The 19,591-nt window shown below is 43.8% G+C and overlaps 1 protein-coding gene across 1 annotated transcript in view; it reads left to right on the top strand.

Moving 5' to 3' along the window:
* HHIPL1 (HHIP like 1) overlaps positions 1-8,892 on the top strand; it is a 33,510-nt gene extending 24,618 nt beyond the window's left edge. The window contains exons 5-9 of the mRNA XM_081860052.1: positions 1,069-1,195; positions 2,572-2,717; positions 5,449-5,530; positions 5,724-5,806; positions 8,201-8,892. Coding sequence (XP_081716178.1) covers positions 1,069-1,195; positions 2,572-2,717; positions 5,449-5,530; positions 5,724-5,806; positions 8,201-8,823 — 1,061 coding nt within the window. The 3' untranslated portion in view covers positions 8,824-8,892. The remainder of the gene's footprint in view (positions 1-1,068; positions 1,196-2,571; positions 2,718-5,448; positions 5,531-5,723; positions 5,807-8,200) is intronic.
* Positions 8,893-19,591: the final 10,699 nt, after the last annotated feature.

Raw genomic sequence — 19,591 nt, 5'->3', positions numbered from 1 at the left:
AATATGGCAGGTTCCTATGTTCCTGCTCATGCTAGGAACATCCAGAGCTACAATAAGCAGACAATGCAACATTACTTAGGGGGACTTTTAAGTGCTAAAATAAACTGGATTTTGAGTTAAACCATGTTGTATTTGGGGAATAAAACCCTGATATTTCTGCTGGTAGAGGAGCCCTGTAAATGCTGCAGTCTTTGGAAGAAGGTTCTGTAAAATATACCTTCTTGTTTCTACTCAGTGTTCGAAACTCCCATTGTTCTAGGCTCATTTTGCGACAGGGAATTTCATTATTGCGAGCCGTTTCTGAGCTCTGGGAGCAGTATTGCGCCTAAGATTTCATATTTAAAACTGCAGATTGGAAGGAAAGGAGGCTTTTTCTGCCTCCCCACTTCCAGCTACTTTCTGAAGCCTGGAGAAGAGACCCTCTTAAGAATATTAGGGGGGTGGACAGGGGAAGGACTAGACTATGTGAAAAATGAACATAATATTTTAGCTGTTGTTCATTCATTTTCAGCTTTGCTTTCTTGTTACAGTGGTGCCTCACAAGGCGAAATTAATCCGTTCCGCGAGTCTCTTCGTCTTGCGGTTTTTTCGTCTTGCGAAGCACGGCTATTAGCGGCTTAGTGGCTATTAACGGCTTAGCGGCTTTAAGAAAAAGGAAACAGGCTTGCAAGAACTCGCAAGACGTTTCGTCTTGCGAAGCAAGCCCATAGGGAAATTCGTCTTGCGGAACGACTCAAAAAACGGAAGACTCTTTCGTCTTGCGCGTTTTTTGTCTTGCGAGGCATTCGTCTTGCGAGGTACCACTGTATATTAAAAAAGTGAGCCTAGATATTCCATTGTTGTGCCCATAACCTAAGTTTAAGGTGCCATTTAGCTCCTAGCTTTCACACCTCAGTTTCTAACACTGTTTCTACTCTATGGGGGTTTAAAACAAAGCAGGCTATAGAATAAAAAACAGAATTCAGTATGACGCTTTCTAGCCATCAATGAAGCGTGATATATGAATGATTATACAATGGCTGATTTGCATCCTCCAGGCATGATAATTCTCTTTTCCCCACTCTGCAGATGATGTTCTCCCCATATATGCTTATCCACACAAAATGGGGAAGTCGGTGACAGGAGGCTATGTCTATCGGGGTTGTGAGTCTCCAAACTTGAATGGGGTGTACATATTTGGAGATTTTATGAGCGGGTAAGTGATAGGCAGAGCGGCCATTAGGTGAGCAACAAACATGTCCAGCTGGAATCGGGGACGAGAGGATCTGTTAATTTCATATCTCCCAGTTTCCTCATTTTACCCCCATCTTAAATTCAGTTCTCTACATTTTGCAGCAATTTTATTTTACTTATATTTTTTAAAGAACATCCTCATGAAAATCCATCCGCATTTAATGTGCAATTTTCCTAATAAGCACATTTTAATGCACACTTTCCCTTAATATGTGCATTTATTTTTTTTGTAAACGTTGGCTGGAGAAATGCATTTGAAAATTCAGATCAGCATGAACTTTGAAGGATAACTTTGTTTTTGCTTTACATTATTGTTTCAGAAAGCGCCAGTTATATATATCTTGTGGCTTTAAATGCATACTGAATGAAATTCCTCCTCTCAGAATTTTCAAGTATAAGATGCAAAAACCTATCGCACTGTAAACACTTACCAATCTGCCAATGACTGCTTAGCGTTCAGCCACTAATACGTTATCACAACTGACTCGTGTATCCCATTAGCCTATGTCTTTATATTCGTACAAATGTTCAGGTCTATGAAGGTAACAGTAGGATGAGGGGTTAATGTTGCTGTTCCATGTGTAATCGTGCTTTGCATGCAGTCAGATTTATATTTAACTTAAGTCCAGAGGAATCTGAATATCTTGCCCTGCCATAAACGTTTTCAAAAAATTGTCTTTAGTTAAAATAGTGTTTGACAGATTGATATATTCTCAGTGCTTAATACTTTGCTTCCAATTACAGGTGGCCTTTCTAGCCTCCATGGTTTTAAAGCTCACGAGTGTCCTAACTTTAATAGACCAGTTATATGCCAATGTTTAACTGGAGTTAGCAATATATATTCCATGGGTTTCATGTGCAAGTTCCTATGGCTTATGTGCTCCAAGGAATCCCACCTTTGCCTCTTTAAAAAAAAAAAGTGTCTAGTCCTCATGAATAAGATGGCAATAGGGTTTAGGTACTGGAAATAAGAAGACAATTTAAAAGGTAAAAAATTCGTTATGTTCTTATCCTTGTGGAACAAAGACTGACCTTCAGCTATATCTTGACACCCACCCTGTTCAATATGCAAATGATGTTCATCACTCGCGGTCAGAGCTGCAAATTAATCTGGCTCAGGAGTGCACTTCAGCTGTGCCAGAAATGCAGGCAGTCCTTATGTGCATCTTCAGTTCCCATTTGCTGTTGAAGGCACCCAGTGTTCTGGAGAGAGGGAGGAAACACATTTAATCATCTTGATTGGAGCAGGCGTAAACAAAGTTCACTCTCAAATTGTTTTATGCAAGTTAATAAGCACCTGCCCCACCCTGGGCTCCTCATTTGCTTTTTGTCTTACAGGCGCCTCATGTCCTTGAGAGAGAATCGAGCAACTGGGGATTGGCAGTACAATGAAATATGCATGGGAACAGGTCAAACCTGCATGTTTCCTGGACTTATCAATAACTACTATCAGTATATCATCTCTTTTGCTGAAGACGAGGCCGGTAAGCACTAAATTGCTAAACAACATGTGTGGCTAACCCTCTCAGAGAGCCAGTGTGGTGTAGTGGTTAAGAGCGGTAGACTCGTAATCTGGTGAACCGGGTTCGCATCCCCGCTCCTCCACATGCAGCTGCTGGGTGAGCTTGGGCTATTCACACTTCTCTGAAGTCTCTCAGCCTCACTCACCTCACAGAGTGTTTGTTGTGGGGGAGGAAGGGAAAGGAGAATGTTAGCTGCTTTGAGACTCCTTCGTGTAGTGATAAAGCGGGATATCAAATCCAAACTTGTCTTCTTCTTCTCTTTGGACAAACGTAATTCTTCATTCCTCGGGTGCCAGATTCTTTGCTCCAAAGCCTTCTTCCTCAGCCCACCTTAGGTCCGCTGCAACTCTGTGCCATTGATCCATCAAGCTTTTCTTCCCCCCACTCCATCGCCTTTCTCCTGGAAAACATATTCACTGCTAAGACAGTTTGGCAACACACCATTATGATTTGGGCAGGGACCACAGCTGAGTTGCAGAGCACATGCTTTGCCCAGGTCCAGTCCTTACCTGTCATTCTCCAGGTAAGGCTTGGAAAGGCTCCTTCTCACACCCCTGGAGAGCTTCTGCCATGTCAAATGTGCTGTGCCAAGTCAGGTACCTGTGTTTCTCTTCTGTCCTCTTCATTTGGATGGTGTTTTCTTCTACAGTTCTTTTTGCAGATTTTCCACCCGCCCTGGGATGACATATTTTTTTCCATTGGAGTAGTGACAGTGAAGTAGTAATGGCAGCAGAGGTTTCTCTACCCCGAAACCGGGTTGCTTGTATCTCTGGATCTCTCCCTCTGCCTCCCTTTCTACAGTTGGAGGGGAAGAACTTCCCGGTCCTTTGGCCCCTGGGATGCCCTAAGTCATGAAAGTTTCATTTCGGCTCATCCTAGCTAGCGCCTGTTTCAATTCTCCATGAATCTGTCTAATCATTGTGGGTTTTCTTTTTCTCTTCTTTTTTAAAAAAGTCTATCAGCACATCTTGCAATAATGAATTCCATAAATTACTTGTGCATTTCATGAAGAAGCGTGATCCCAAATCAACCCTCAATCACTTTCATTGGTTAAGGCTAACTCTTGAAAAAGATAAGCTTTCAGTTGTCGAAATTGGAAACTAATGATAATAGCCACCCTTGGAGTTTCTATGTGACAAATAAAACGGAGGGTGCTCAGTTATATGGATGATTCCTTGGTCTGTGGATTTGGAGACTTCAGGGACGAGAGGAAGGACCTTTGAAATAGTGACGCTCCCTTGGGCAGTTCTGTTGATTAGATCTGCAGCATGATTCGCTTGAGACGGGTTTATAAGAGAAAATTCATTTTACAATCCATAGCACATGCAGGCAAAAGCATCACCCCATCAGTGTTGAGCATTGTTGCTAAGCAGCAGCATCCACAATTTTGCAGTTTACGAGTTTTGGCTCCCAGCAACTGTAAACCGAAGTTTCTTGGCGTCTGCAATTGTGACTCCTTGCCAAGATCTCTGAGCTATACTGAGGGCTGGTGGCGGTTCTGGGCACTCAAATAGATGGCACTTGCTGCAAACAGAGATGATGGAGAACAACTAGATGGACCATTCATTTTTTAAAAGGGGATAGCACTGAAATAGCCAATAAATGGATGTCGTTTTAAGGAATGAGAGTCTCAAGGTAGAGAGTTGGAGCTTAGGAGCTGTATGAGGTATGCGATACAATAATAGACATGAAACCACCCGTTTGGTATCAGGTTGGAAGCAAAACAATGGGACATGGGTGGCTTGCCAATCAGAAGATTGATGGTTCGAATTCCCATGACGGGGTGAGCTCCCATTGCTCTGTCCCAGCTCCTGCCAACCTAGCAGTTCGAAAGCATGCCAAAGTGCAAGTAGATAAATAAGTACCGCTCCGGTGGGAAGGTGAACGGTGTTTCCATGTGCTGCTCTGGTTTGCCAGAAGCGGCTTAGTCATGCTGGCCACATGACCCGGAAGCTGTACGCCAGCTCCCTTGGCCAATAAAGCGAGATGAGCACCGCAACCCCAGAGTTGTCAACGACTGGACCTAATGGTCAGGGGTCCCTTTACCTTTACCTTTACCTGGAAGCAAAACAAGGCTATCTGAAAATAAGGTAGTAGTTTCAACATACAGTGGTACCTCAGGTTACATACGCTTCAGGTTACATACGCTTCAGGTTACAGACTCCGCTAACCCAGAAATAGTACCTCGGGTTAAGAACTTTGCTTCAGGATGAGAACAGAAATCGTGAGGCGGCGGCAGCAGGAGGCCCCATTAGCTAAAGTGGTGTCTCAGGCAAAAAACAGTTTCAAGTTAAGAACAGACCTCCAGAACTAATTAAGTTCTTAACCCGAGGTACCACTGTACATGAAGGGGAACTCGTTTGCTACGCTGAACTGAATTGGTTAAAAAAATCCAGTAAAGTGGAGCGGGGGGGCGGGTCTCACACCTCCCTCCCTTGGGAGTGAATTCCACAGATACGAGGCCACCACTGAAAAGCTCTCTAGTTCCCAGATCACAACACATCTTCATTTACTTAAATCAAATTGATGATCTGGAGAATGCATAAGAATCCCCCAATCATTGGTTTTGGAGTTTGCTGCTGACAAACTTCATTGTGCTACTTAGCTTTGTGATAGTAAAGCACTCGGTGGAGCCCCCAGGATACATGTGAAAGATTCATGCCTTCTTTTGTTTTTGGTTTTTTTCATGAAGGAGAACTTTATTTCATGTCAACTGGAGTCCCGAGTGCCACCGCTCCCAATGGTGTAGTTTACAAAATGGTTGACACATCACGGTAAGGCACAGTGCGTTTTGGCTCAGAAATGTTTATTCTCTGATATGAAGGAGAAAACTCAAGTCGTAGTGCTTCAATTTTTGTTCTGTAGTCTTTATTCTTCTCACAACCATTAACATTTCACTGGGGGATGAGGGGGAGGAGGGCTAGGCTTCATTATAATAATCTCTTTTTTGTTTCCTATTTTTTTCAGGAGAGCACCGCCTGGGAAATGCCGCGTTGAGCCTCTACCAGTGAAAGTGAAAGGCAAGCTCACAAAGTTTGTTCCAAAGGAAAGTGAGTGCCGCATATATTTTATTTATGAATATTCACATTGGGGATTTCTGAGGGGCAAAGTTCTGGTTCGCACAAGAATTTTTAATGAACGCTTCTGGCTTCAGGGGGGCGGGGGCTGATGGAGACTACAAGCCAAGAAACTGGATGCAGAGTTCAGAACATAAAACACAAAGAAATTCTATTTCATTCAAGCTTGTAGCTTCAAGTAGGAAGCAGGCATGGCTGCATGCAAGAAAACTGACTGTTAAAATGGCAAGTTGAGCTCCATTCTCACAAATAAAATTGGCTGCCTTGGCCCTCTTTGCTGGTGTTTGAATTTTGTTTGCTCATTCTGCATTTGTAGTGCAAACGAAACAATGAATGTCCTTTCAAAACTTCCTGGGGTGGGTTGCCGACGTTTCCATTTATTGCAAGCCTTCCAAGGTCAAAATCTCTTTCATTTGCAAAACGTGATGCCTTTGCACTAAAATGTTTTATTTATATTTATATTTATTTATATTCACAATATAATTACCACTGAAAAATTTACAGCCATAATTTAAAACATACAGGAAGTTTTACTCTGAAGCTGCATCAAGCTTCTTGTGAGGTGCTAGTCTCAACAAGGCAAAAGGCGATTTATAATAATAATAATAATAATAATAATAATAATAATAATAATAATTTATTATTTATACCCCGCCCATCTGTCTGGGCCTCCCCAGCCACTCTGTGCAGCTTCCGTAGAAACCAAAAATACAGTAAAATATCACACGTTAAAAACTTCCCTGAACAGGGCTGCCTTAAGATGTCTTCTGAATGTCAGGTAGTTGTTTATTGCTTTGACATCTGCTGGAAGGGCGTTCCACAGGGCGGGCGCCACTACCGAGAAGGCCCTCTGCCTGGTTCCCTGTAGCTTTGCTTCTCGCAATGAGGGAACCGCCAGAAGGCCCTCGGCGCTGGACCTCAGCGTCCGGGCAGAATGATGGGGGTGGAGACGCTCCTTCAGGTATACTGGACCGAGGCCGTTTAGGGCTTTAAAGGTCAGCACCAACACTTTGAATTGTGCTCGGAGACGTACTGGGAGCCAATGTAGGTCAGGTAGAAGAATTGCACAGGCATTCTCATGTTGTGGATAAAATACTCATCCATGTTATGACCAGTAAAAAGTTCTTCAGTCTACATATTCTGTAGTACGAAGCAGAAGTGGGTCTTTTCTCTTAGAGGAAACATCACTCTAATAGTTGTGAAAGTCATGTAAAAAATATGCTGCTTGAATCAAGGAGATTCCCATAGGCTCTTTGCAACTGTGGCATGAACACTGAACACCCTTTGAAGACTATTTCTTTAGATCTTGAGATTGATGAATGGGGGGGCGAAATAGCAGGGAGAAAACAGCTCAGTCGCTTTTGGAACCTGTGATGGTAAAAGGAAATAGGTCTTCTTCCTGCTGCCTTTCTCATTAAGAACTGAAAAGGAAAAGGTTCGTTGTCGTCCCCTTGTGCAGAATGTGTCATGGGTTGCCCCTAGCAACTCTTCTCCCTTTATTCACATTCCAATTACGGAAGAGAATAGGCTCCGAATGCTCGATATTTTCAGCCACCAGTGGATGAGCATATCTGGCATATTAGGCAAGCTGGCTCTCCCACAGGCAGTAACGAGCCAATCTGAAGTAGTAATGAAGGGTACAGCAAAAAGAAAAGGAAAGGAACAATGCGTTTGAGATGCTTTCTGAAGAGCGGGTATATGGCAGGCGGTGTACTGAACCGGTTCACGATGAAATCTTGAGAGAGAAATATCCCAGCCCACAGAAACATGTGCCTGCATTTCCGCTTGCGGAGTTGGCGTAATAATGCCATCGCCGCATCTTCCAAGGAAGCCATGTGGGTTTTATTGCGGCAAGCGTGGCAGTTCGGTAAAGGGGAGAGGTTGCAGCCTAGCAAATACGACCCCATTAGAAGCTGGCTCCAGGCTCCATAGAATCATAGAACCGGTTGGGCCCCTGCCCCTGTGCCATTGCAGGCTACCCAAGCTCTCCTGCAGTGTTGTTCCATGCCTTTATCCAATAAGAACCCAATTTCTGTGAATGGGTGTAGGCTTTAAAGATCAGCACCAACACTTGGAATTGTACTCGAAAACGTCCTGGGAGCCAGTGAAGATCCTTTAGGACTGGTGTTATATTGTCCTGGCGGCCCCCCAATACATAAAATACCACGGAAGACACAAAACCATGTAAAATTGGGATGAACACTCAATATTCAGAAGATCTGGATCTTCTGGAGGGGTCCTGGGTCCTGAATCTTCCAGGCAACTCCTGGCTTGTCGCTAGCAGTGATGCAGAGGATGCTTTCTGGACCCAGGGTCTTCAGGGGTCTGTTTAAAATGCTGACCCACGTCTCTGTTTTTGCACTCTAGAGCTTATAATTAAAAAGCCAACGCAGCGCCCTAAGCTAAGAGCCACGACTAGAGCTCCAACCAGGAGCAGAGCAACTGCAGGACCTCCTCGAGCGACAACTCCAGATTGGCTGGAGCAACTCTTGACCCTCATGAGAAACCAGAACAGAGTGCAGATGACGACGGCAGCACCGAGAACAAGAGCCCCAAAGCCCAGGAAGGGAGGAAGGGCCGGTGGAAGAAGAGGCCAGAGGAGGAGGAAGAAGCCCACCAGTGCTCCCCTGGAGCCACAGAATGGTGCAGTCCGGATAATGGATGGCAACGCGAAGGGGAAAGATCGGGGGAGGGTTGAGATTTTTATCAATGGAGAATGGGGCACCGTGTGCGACGACTTGTGGAACTCGAAGGCAGCCGCGGTCGTGTGCCGCCAGTTGGGCTTTGCCTTTGTGATCCGGGCAACTAAGAAAGCAGCGTTCGGGGAGGGTAACTCGCTTCCCATTCTCCTTGATGACGTCCAGTGCACAGGGCGTGAGAAGACGCTCCTGGAATGCTCCCACGCAAACATTGGGAGGCACAATTGCTCCCACAAAGAAGACGCGGGAGTGATATGTAGTCACGAAGATGTTTTCGAGACTGAACAGTAGGGAGAATGGAATCACGGCATGGTACCAAGTCTTGTCCTGTCAAATAAACAAGCAAACCCACACCCTTAATGAGTAATTAACAGACCTTGGTTTAGAAATCCTAATGACTAGATCCAGACTTCGGGCCCCATCTGCACTAGATGTTTAAATCAGTGTCGTAGCACTTTGAACATCATGGCTTCTTGCATAGAATCGTGGGGACTGAGTGCTGCAAGGAGACCTCTGTTCCTTACAGAGAGCTGCATTCCCCAAAACTCTCTGGGAACAGGGATTGCTTGTTAAAGGTTTCTCCAATTGCTCTCGGCACCCTTAACACAGATGGCTCTCTGCCCCCCTAAAAAAAGCTCAACAATTTTGGCTGCCTCTACCCTAACAAAAATCTGACACCATATCCCTGTCTCTTTCAGATTAGTGTTTATCATGGGGTGGGTGTTTCTAAGACATGCAAGTTTTTCCCCACACTCTGTCATTGGCCTCAAAATGCCAGTCCACCTTTCCTTTGCATTCAGTCTGGATTACCCTTTTAGTGAAAAAATATGATAAATTCAGGGCAGGGGAGGGGGGAACTGATGCCAGAAAACTGTGCACTACCTGAACCACATGTTTACAGTATTAAGCCCCCATCTGGAAGCTGTTCTCTCTGACTTCACCTAACAGAGCTTCATATTCCCCAGCTATCAGTTTTCCATTCACTCTCCGCTTACACTTGCATAGAGTAGACTCATTGAAGTCAATGAGATTTAAGTTAGGCACCACCCATTGATTTCAACCGCTTAATCATGAATAAAGTCTGGATCTAGCCAATTATTTGTGTATACCAGATGTACAAAAGCAGTACACTGTCTCTAAACTGACCACATCTGTGGTCAGTGAAAGCTTGCCATTTTACAAATGGGAGTAATATATAACTAGCCAGCATTCGTTTCCCTTTTTTATTTTTTAAAAGGTTTCCATTGTAAATAAGAGAACGATTGTGTTGGAAAGCTGGATTAAAAATAAGATCACGTGGCAAACATCTCATGGTGATTTAATATTATTCTTTGATGTAAGGATTTATATTATGTGGTCCACATTTTACAAAGAAATAACTGAAACATTTTGGAGAATATCCCACCCAAGCTCAGAAATTCTTAAGTGCTTAAAAGATGCATGACTGTTAATGTGGATCCAAGGGCCTAGGTCTTATAACCCAAGGTAACTGATGGGTAACATTATAAACAGCAGGGTGGCGCTGTGGGTTAAACCACAGAGCCTAGGGCTTGTCGATCAGAAGGTCGGCGGTTCGAATCCCCACGACGGGTGAGCTCCCGTTGCTCAGTCCCTGCTCCTGCCAACCTAGCAGTTCGAAAGCACATCAAAAGTGCAAGTAGATAAATAGGTAAGGTAATAAATGGGAAGGTAAACGGCGTTTCCATGCGCTGCTCTGGTTCGACAGAAGTAGCTTAGTCATGCTGGTCACATGACCCGGAAGCTGTACGCCGGCTCCGTCAGCCAATAAAGCAAGATAAGCGCCGCAACACCAGAGTCGTCCATGACTGGACCTAATGATCAGGGGTCCCTTTACCTTTAGCTAATATGCAAGAAGCCATAGCATTGCTTCTGATGAACAGTTACACTTCACCAGCTGAGGTTTCCAGGTAGCTGGTATGAAGAAAATTGTATTCCTCTGTGTTTTTGTTTTCCTCTCTCAAAATTCCTCTCTCTGATGGTGTTTCCTGCTTGGCAGGGGGTTGGACTCGATGGCCCTTGTGGTCTCTTCCAACTCTATGATTCTATGATTCTATGATTCTGAAATTGCAATTCAGAAAATCTGGAGGTGGTCTTTTAATATTTACAATTGTCGCTTATTTCAAAAAAAGGTGTGTGCCTGTTTAATTATTATTATTGGCCTTTGAAAAATTGCCTACGCAATTTAAAGATTATCTCAACAGGTATGAGAAACTTTTCATATAAATGAAAGGTGGGACAATGTCTTATACACACATACCTGAGAATAATGCCCACTGAAGTCAGTGGGGCTTACCTATTAAGTAGAAATGCATAAGGGACGCGGGTGGTGCTGTGGGTTAAACCACAGAGCCTAGGACTTGCCAATCAGAAGGTCGGCAGTTCGAATCCCTGTGACAGGGTGAGCTCCTGTTGCTCAGTCCCTGCTTCTGCCAACCTAGCAGTTCGGAAGCACACCAAAGTGCAAGTAGATAAATAGGTACCGCTCCAGCGGGAAGGTAAACGGTGTTTCCATGCGCTGCTCTGGTTCGCCAGAAGCAGCTTAGTCATGCTGACCACATGACCTGGAAGCTGTACTCCGGCTCCCTTGGCCAATAAAGCGAGATGAGCGCCGTAACCCCAGAGTTGGTCACAACTGGACCTAATGGTCAGGGGTCCCTTTACCTTTAGAAATGCATAGCAGGAGTTAGGGATCTTTTGGGGCCATGCCCCATGGGCCGACTTTGACAGCTGGACGGGATCACCCATCTTTAAGTCAACTGACAATGATGTGATGGGGTGATTGGCAAGTGGGTTCCACCACCCCACTGCCAAAGGTTGGCCTGTACTGGTGAGGGGAGATGGTGATCAAGCAAGATGGAGGTCCCTATTCCTTCTGCTTTCTGCAGGGACTGGCTGCACAAGCAGCTAATCTGGCTACCTGACCACCTCCCCCTCAGGTAGTTCTGTTATGGGGGGAAATGTGTGGTTTGGGGAAAAACAGCCTCACAAGAAAAATGGGGGAGGCCTAGCGCACCAGATTTGGCCCATGGACCAGACAGGATTGCAACAGCACGCAATGTGACAACAGTTTTAATCATGCCTACTCCAAAGTGACTGCTATTAAAGGTGCTTCCACGTAAGAGAAATGGCAATTGCAGCACCAATAACTGGCGTTTATTGCATTTGCTGAGCATGTTTGTACGTAATCATAGCCAGGGCCCCAGATTTAGGTTTGATGAGGCCCTAAGCTGCTGAAGGTAATGGGGCCCTTTATATGTCTAGCTGTCCTTTGTCAACAACAAATTGTCGCTGAATAGATGCTATATGGTAATTTATGGACCTAATAGGTATCTAAAGCCATTTGCACATAACAAATAGGAGCCCACAAAACACTGGTGCTATATGTAGGTTTTATTTTATTTGTTTTTTTATCTTATATTTTGGAAATGTACATCCAGTTTTTCCCCCTTTACATTTTTTGGGGGGCCCCAAGAGAGTGGGGCCCTAAGCTATAGCTTGTTTAGCTTATACGTAAATCCAACACTGATCATAGCAACACATATCTTATTGGCCCAGTTCTGTTTAGCAAGTTGCTTAGCAGGCTTCCAGCTGTGCCGCTCTCTTTATAATTATATATACCTGACTAATAATAATAATAATAATAATAATTTATTATTTATACCCCGCCCATCTTGTTGGGTTTCCCCAGCCACTCTGGGCAACTTCCAACAGAATATTAAAATACAATAACCTATTAAACATTAAAAGCTTCCCTAAAGAGGGCTGCCTTCAGATGCCTGACTTCGCAAGTAATGCAACACCTTGATTCATAGGTGTGTCTACTGCAGCAGCACAGTTGTGCCCTCACCGTGCAAGAAACCATCTGAATGTGTTCTCTTCTCCTTTCAGGTTTTGCACCCCCCAAGTCCAGCAACCTGTTAATAAGATAAAAACCTGTTTGAGCCTGTCACATTCTGGTTGTGTAGGAACCCTTATTTTAGAAGTTGGTGCTTTTTAAATTGAGTGATGTAGCAGCAGTGGCACTGTGAGGCCTGGGAGCCCCTTGGCATGGGGGACCTGGGCTGGGACAGTAATCAAATCTGGGGCAGCCTGATTTCCCCAGCCTGATTTCCCCCCCTTGTAAACCTGAATCCGTGCATCCCAAACACATTCAGTCTTCTATCCGAGCATTTTTATTGCACTGTTAACTAGAAAACTGAAAGACCACGAGTCGCAGGGAAGTAGGTAAAGAACCCACGAGACATGACTCAGTCTGAGAAAACCGTCAGGAAATCCAGACTAAGGACTGTCAAGGCCAGTATGTTTTTAATGCATCATGCGGAAGAAGGAAACCAGGACGTCAAAACATCGAGTCAAGGCCAGGTTGGCCTAAAGCTTCACATTTCCCGGATTGTATAGACCCAGAAGTAATATGATTAAAGGTAATGATGTTTGTGCCATTTTCTGCTGTGTTGAATGTTGGGAGAAGAAAAAAGGGGGGGGGCTTTATGTAAGGATCGAAATATTTTCCTTTCCTTTCCCAGGGTTGTAGAATTCCCCTCCCAATACGCAGTGTCTGAAAGGATCGTTTCCCCTATGTGGCAAAATGATGGCTCCCCTTCGGCTATGATTCAGGTGGACACTTCCTTTGCAGTGTACTTCTATACATTTCTACTCAGAAGCAAGATAGCTCAGTTGGTTAGACCACGGTGCTGATAACACCAAGGTTGCAGGTTCGATCCCTGTATGGACCAGCTGCATATTCCTGCATTGCAGGGGGTTGGACTAGATGATCCTCAGGGTCCCTTCCAACTCTACAGTGCTATGATTCTATGATTCTAAGTTGCACTGCGCTCAAGAGAACTTTTTTCGTCCTCTGTGTATTTAGTATTGCAATCTTAAGACTGTGCACACACATAATTGAAACAAATCGTTATACTAATTAGATTTGTGGTACGACAAGGTTAAAATACATAAGGCCTTTAAGAATCATGTTGTCAGAAAAGCATTGTTCAATGTCTGGATAAAATATAAAGACTTACTGGAAAACAAGACCCCAAGGTGGCTATCACCAATGGAGGCTAAGGCCCCGAAAAGACTCAATATGGAGGCCAAATGGCCGAAATATTGGGAAATAATAGAAAAAGATGGAGATAATTGGAAGCTGCAGAGTATGGAGAAAATAAAAGATAAAGTGCGAGATTGGTTACATTATGCTCAGATTAAAGAAGTTTTTAAGTTGGATAAAAAGATAGGATTCCAGGTGGAAAAATCAAAGTTAGAAACAGAACTGTTAGAATCCAGCTCTAAGACACTTTCAAGAATGTATAACTTGCTGCTAAAATGGAATACACAGGATGAAACGGTTAAAACAGCTATGATAAAATGGGCACAGGACATAGGGCATAACATTATGTTTGCTGACTGGGAAAAGTTATGGACCACCGGTATGAAGTTTACGGCATGTAATGCCTTGAAAGAAAATATTATGAAAATGATATACAGGTGGTACATGACCCCAGTCAAGCTTGCAAAGATATACCATTTGTCTGATAACAAATGTTGGAAGTGTAAAGAAGCTGAAGGAACATTCTTTCACCTCTGGTGGTCCTGTCCTAGAGTGAAGACCTTCTGGGAAATGATATATAATGAGCTGAAAAAGGTATTTAAGTATACCTTCCCTAAGAAACCAGAGGCTTTCCTTTTGGGCATTGTCGGCCAGAGTGTGCAAAAGAAGGACCGAACTTTTTTTATGTATGCCACAACAGCAGCAAGGATACTCATCGCTAAAGGCTAGAAAACCAAAGATTTGCCCACACTGGAAGAATGGCAGATGCAACTGATGGACTATATGGAACTGGCAGAAATGACGGGCAGAATCCGAGACCTCGGAGAGGAACTGGTGGAGGAGGAGTGGAAGAAATTTAAGGACTATTTACAAAAATACTGTAAATTGTACGAATGTTAAGAAAGATGTAAGATTCGTTACAATATGGCTCCAATAAATTAGTAACAAGGAATATAAATTTAAATGTAATTGAAAGATAAGACAAATTTTGGATAAAAAATATCCTAGAATTAACTTTTAAAGAATAAGAGTTATTTAAATTCTAAAATTTGAGATTCAATATTGGACAATTATATAATATAAATTGAACTAAGTAAATAATTTGCTAGAAAAAATTATGTGTTTAGAGTGCAGGAACAAGAGATGTGAGGAAGTCCAAAGATGAGAATGAAATGGGGTTAATGAAAAAGAACATGTTTTTATGTATGTTGTTGTTTATTGTTTAAAAATTTAATAAAAATTATTATAAAAAAAAAACAAATCGTTGTACTAATTAGTAACAGAAAAGTTATTTTCTGAACCTTTTTGCAACTTGACAATATTATTTTTGAGGTGGGGGAGGACCAGAACATGACTTTCCCTTTCTGAAAGGAGCTCTGAGGCTATATGTGTCTAAATGCCTCCAGATCAGAAGCCCTCCGTGAGGAAGGAGCAGCCTCTGGCTTGAGGGGAGTCATTAATTTGTCCTCAGAACCTGAACACCATTTGTTGGTTTGGAGCAATGGGACAAGGGCACATTTGGAAAGACAGCCCTCCAGTGCCCCATTTCTGTGTCGGAACCTTCGTTCGACCAAGCTCCTTCGGAATTGCCTCCGATGTGATTAACGACCGGAGCCTCTGATAAGGTTCCAGGCACATTCCCCATTACGCAGAGTTTCAAAGCAGCATGCGGAAGGACGAGATGGTATGAGCTACATGGCTAAAGGGTTTTATTACTAAGCTACGCAGACAGAAAAGAAATACGTCCTCTCTCTGTGAAAGCAGAGGGCAACTGAACACAAAGGAACAGGAAACCAGTAAACATCACATCCGTCTCCCGTGAGACTTCCAACAGTCTGGAATGTGTGGAACGCAAAACAGAGTCTTGTGGCTCCAAAGCACTGCACAGTGGAAAACAGAAACTAACATCCTGCTCATAAATTATAGGCTGGCTGGAAGCAGGCGAGTGGTGGGAGGCACAAGCTGGTGAACTCCCAAAGGAAGATGGCTCAGAGCCCAGGGAATGGTGGTGGGACAACGATGAGTGGTCAGAGGGAGCAGACCGGGAGAAGGTGATGTCAGAATGTGAAGAGGCAACAGGGTTTAGTGAGCAGGAAGAGGCTGGGGCAGAGAGCAGCCCAGAATCACAGGCAGAAGTGGAAGCTGGAGAAGGGAGGCCAAGAGGCAGAGTTGCTGAAGAAGCCAGGGAGTCTCCCCCTCCTGCTGCAACCAGCCTCCCTCTCCCCAGGTCTTCCAGAATCCATAGAGGTATAAAGAGGGCCAAGCAGAGACAGGCATGATGACACAGCCTCAGGTTGCTTGAGAAGGAACCAGAGGATGAGCCTTAGGGGACTGTGGAAAGACAGGGACCTTCAGCCCCCACAACTGCTTCATAGGGGCAAGTTCCATTGGGAAGAGATGATGTGCTCAATAGGCATGGTCTCCTGGGCTGTCTTGTTTTTTTTGAAGAGAGTTAAATTCACTGAAGCTGTGCGAATTATTGCTGACCTGCTCCTGGCACCCACTCCTTAATGACCTCAATAATGTATTTTAAAGATCGGAGAAAGCATCGCCTCCTCGCCTCCTTTGAAATTCTACTAGCCTTTGCCTCACAGATAACCAGCAGAGTGCCTGTCAGATGTTACTGGTCAACAACTCCTTGACCACTGGCCATGGGAACTGGAGTCCAGCAACATTTGGCGAGTACCAGGTTGGCTACCCCTGATTTGGTTTTATAAATACAGTGGTACCTCAGGTTACGGACGCTTCAGGTTACAGACTCCGCTAACCCAGAAATAGTACCTCGGGTTAAGAACTTTGCTTCAGGATGAGAACAGAAATTGGGCGGCGGCAGCGGCAGCGGAAGGCCCTATTAGCTAAAGTGGTACCTCACGTTAAGAACAGTTTCAGGTTAAGAACGGACCTCCAGAACGAATTAAATTCTTAACCTGAGGTACCACTGTAATGAGTGTGTTCAAGGTTCCTTTATTTATTTATTTATTTATTTATTTATTTATTTATTTAGTGAGAAGTTTCACCTCACCAAATATGTGAAAAGTATTATTAACATCTGCCCAAAACCCACCTTCCTTCTCAAAGCATCTTTTCCTCCAGGGTTCCTTTATAAACATTTTCACTGAAACTATGAGATACTTCCATGTCGCTTTGAGACCCTAAAAAAAATAAATCCAGACAACCACTAGATGGCAAACCAGTATTACTGTGCTTAATGTCAGCCAAGCAATTCTGGAAACCTGTTGCTGCAAAAACCAACCAAGTTTCCTGCATAATATTAAAAGCTCAGGTCACAGGCATACCATGCATTTAGGGTGCACAGCTTCCCCCCAAGAATCCTGGGAATTGTAGTTTGTTAAGGGTGCCTGGAATTGTAGTTTTGTGAGTGATAAACTACAGTCCCCGGGATTCTTTGGGAGAAGCCATGTGTTTTAAAGGTATGGTGTAGTTGTGACCTAACATTAGACTACCAAAAAAGTTTCGTGTTTAAAGTTTTTCACACATTTCACATTTTGAAAGGATATGTTGTTCTTCTGAATAGCAAGTTCTTTGAGCAAAAGTCTCTGGATCCAGCCTGGTATATTGAGTGCTTTCTCAGCTTATATATCAGTATTTTTCTCCATTTCATATAATTTCAACTACTTATTAAACCTCCTTTCAGCTTCCCTTCTTTTAAATCCACCACTTCTTTCAGATCCATTTTTTAATCTTTATTCTTTTCAGCTCCACTTCCTCAGTCTCACTCTTTCCTCAACTCAAATTCCACTTCTTTTCAAAATTTGCACATCAGTTCTTTCAAATCAACTTGCGCAATCTCTGTTTTCACTGCATTTCCGTGGCTGCCTTTCTCTTGAAAGCCTAACTTTGAGTCTCCATTTCCTTTTTATACCATTTACGCAATCGCCAAAACCGAATTACACTATCTCTTGCTCTCTGCACTCTTCTTGAAGCACTGAACCCTTTTCAAACCTTTTGAATACAATTTGTTGAAAACCTTGCAAAGTTCTTTATTTATGCTTCCACAGATTCTACATCTTTCGAACCCAGCGCTATCTTTTTTAGTCCGCTTAAATCTGCTAAGCCCCAAAATCAATGTACACAGCCTCATTTAGACTTTTATTATACTAAGAATCATTTTTTATACTAAGTTCAATATACAATTCAATGCAACCCACGCTGCTTCTGAACTGAATAAGTGACTCGGTTCAAATATTTGGGGTTCATCCACACTTATCGCCCTTCTGCTTCCCTCCACCCCTCAGAGAAAACACCCTTTAAAACTCCATTACAGCAAACAGCAATTTGAATCATAAAGTCATAGAGTTGGCAGGGACCACAAGGGTCATCTAGTCCAACCCCCCTGCAGTGTAGGAATATTTTGTCCAACATGGGGTTCAAACCCACAACCCTGAGATTCAGAGTTCTGTTCTACTGCCTGAGCTATCCCAGCTCAGCTCAGATTCCGCCCCATATTGCCATTTGTTCCAATCTATCACTAAAGAGTGGCTTTTTTCCCCTTGCAAAGGTGTGGGGGCAAGGAGGAAATTTCTCGGACCTTTGTCTAGAAAGCATGGATGAAACAGAAAACCACACCATTCCATGCTTTCTAAGCACAGAGTGAATGAATCTTTATTTGCATCAGCCACCGGCCATAGCAGTAAAACAATACAACATACAAAGAATAAAGATAAAAAAGTCAATTATATAAAATACATCTTAGGGTTTTGAATCAGCAGTCAAATAGTGAATCTTATTCTAATTGCCCCGACTGAAAACCTTGCAACCTTTGCTGTCCCCTGCTCGTCTTGATCTGCCAAGAGAAAGGACACTGTGGCAGTAGTTGGGCAACCCGGAATGGACAATAAAAGAGGGGCGATAACCTCATTCCTCAAGTCTTTTTAGTGCAAGCCAGAAGGGCATGTGCCACCGATTTGGTACTGCCATCTCCCACAGGGACATAAGCGTTTTTCATGTGGCATTTGTTAGAATTGTCCCTCAAGTGCAGCCGAAGGCAAAATATTCAATCTTGCAAGGGTAAAAGCACGTCTATATTTTAGAATTGCGTGGAAGAAGCATGGCCGAGCCCTCAGCTGTCCATCTGGGAATAGAAAGTAGTGCCAAGAGATTGCAGGACAGTGGTATTTTCTTGGAAGCAAAGTAGAACAGGATATAATAATAATAATAAAAATAATTTATATCCCGCCCTCCCCAGCCGAAGCAGGGCTCAGAGCGGCTAACAACAGTAAAAGTAAAAGTTTACATAAAATCACAATCAATTAATTAAAATACATTCTAAAATCAAATCATTCTAAAATCAATTCAGAATCAAATTAATGGCAACCATTGGGCTAGAGTTCTATGAGGATTACCAAGGAGGGGGTCAGACTGTGCCTTGGCCAAAGGCCTGGTGGAACAGCTCTGTCTTGCAGGCCCTGCGGAAAGATGTCAAGTCCCACAGGGCCCTAGCCTCTTGTGACAGAGCATTCCACCAGATCAGGGCCACAGCTGAAAAAGCCCTGGTTGAGGCCAGCCTGACCTCCCTGTGGCCCGGGACCTCCAAGATGTTTTGGTTTGAAGACCGTAAGGTCCTCCGTGGGGCATACCAGGAGAGGCAGTCCTGTAGGTACGAGGGTCCTAGGCTGTATAGGCCGTATATATGCAAAACACATTGGCATAATCACACTGGTCCACTGTATTCAGTAGTAGAAACAATTTCTCTCAGTGTTAGGGAGACTCACAGGCTGCAAGAACAGTTTCCAAACTTTTTTAGTGCATTTGTGGCTAGCCTGAGCTCCCCCAGATGTTGTTGTGGACTCCGACTGCCATCAGCCCCGGCTGGCATGGCCAGTAGGCAGGGATGATGGGAGCCTGGAGTCCAACAAGAATCAGGTGAGCCAAAGGGTGTCCATTCCTGATTTACTGGGAAAGGACTAGTCCGCTAGTGGCTTGGTCTCACTGCTTGCTCCCTTTTCTCAGATGGGAAACAGATGGATATTG

This window comes from Podarcis erhardii (genome assembly GCF_964252035.2).
Source record: "Podarcis erhardii genome assembly, chromosome: 1".
NCBI classification, from domain to species: domain Eukaryota; kingdom Metazoa; phylum Chordata; class Lepidosauria; order Squamata; family Lacertidae; genus Podarcis; species Podarcis erhardii.
Note: the sequence above shows the minus strand (reverse complement) of the source record. Positions and strands in the feature narration are given on the sequence as shown.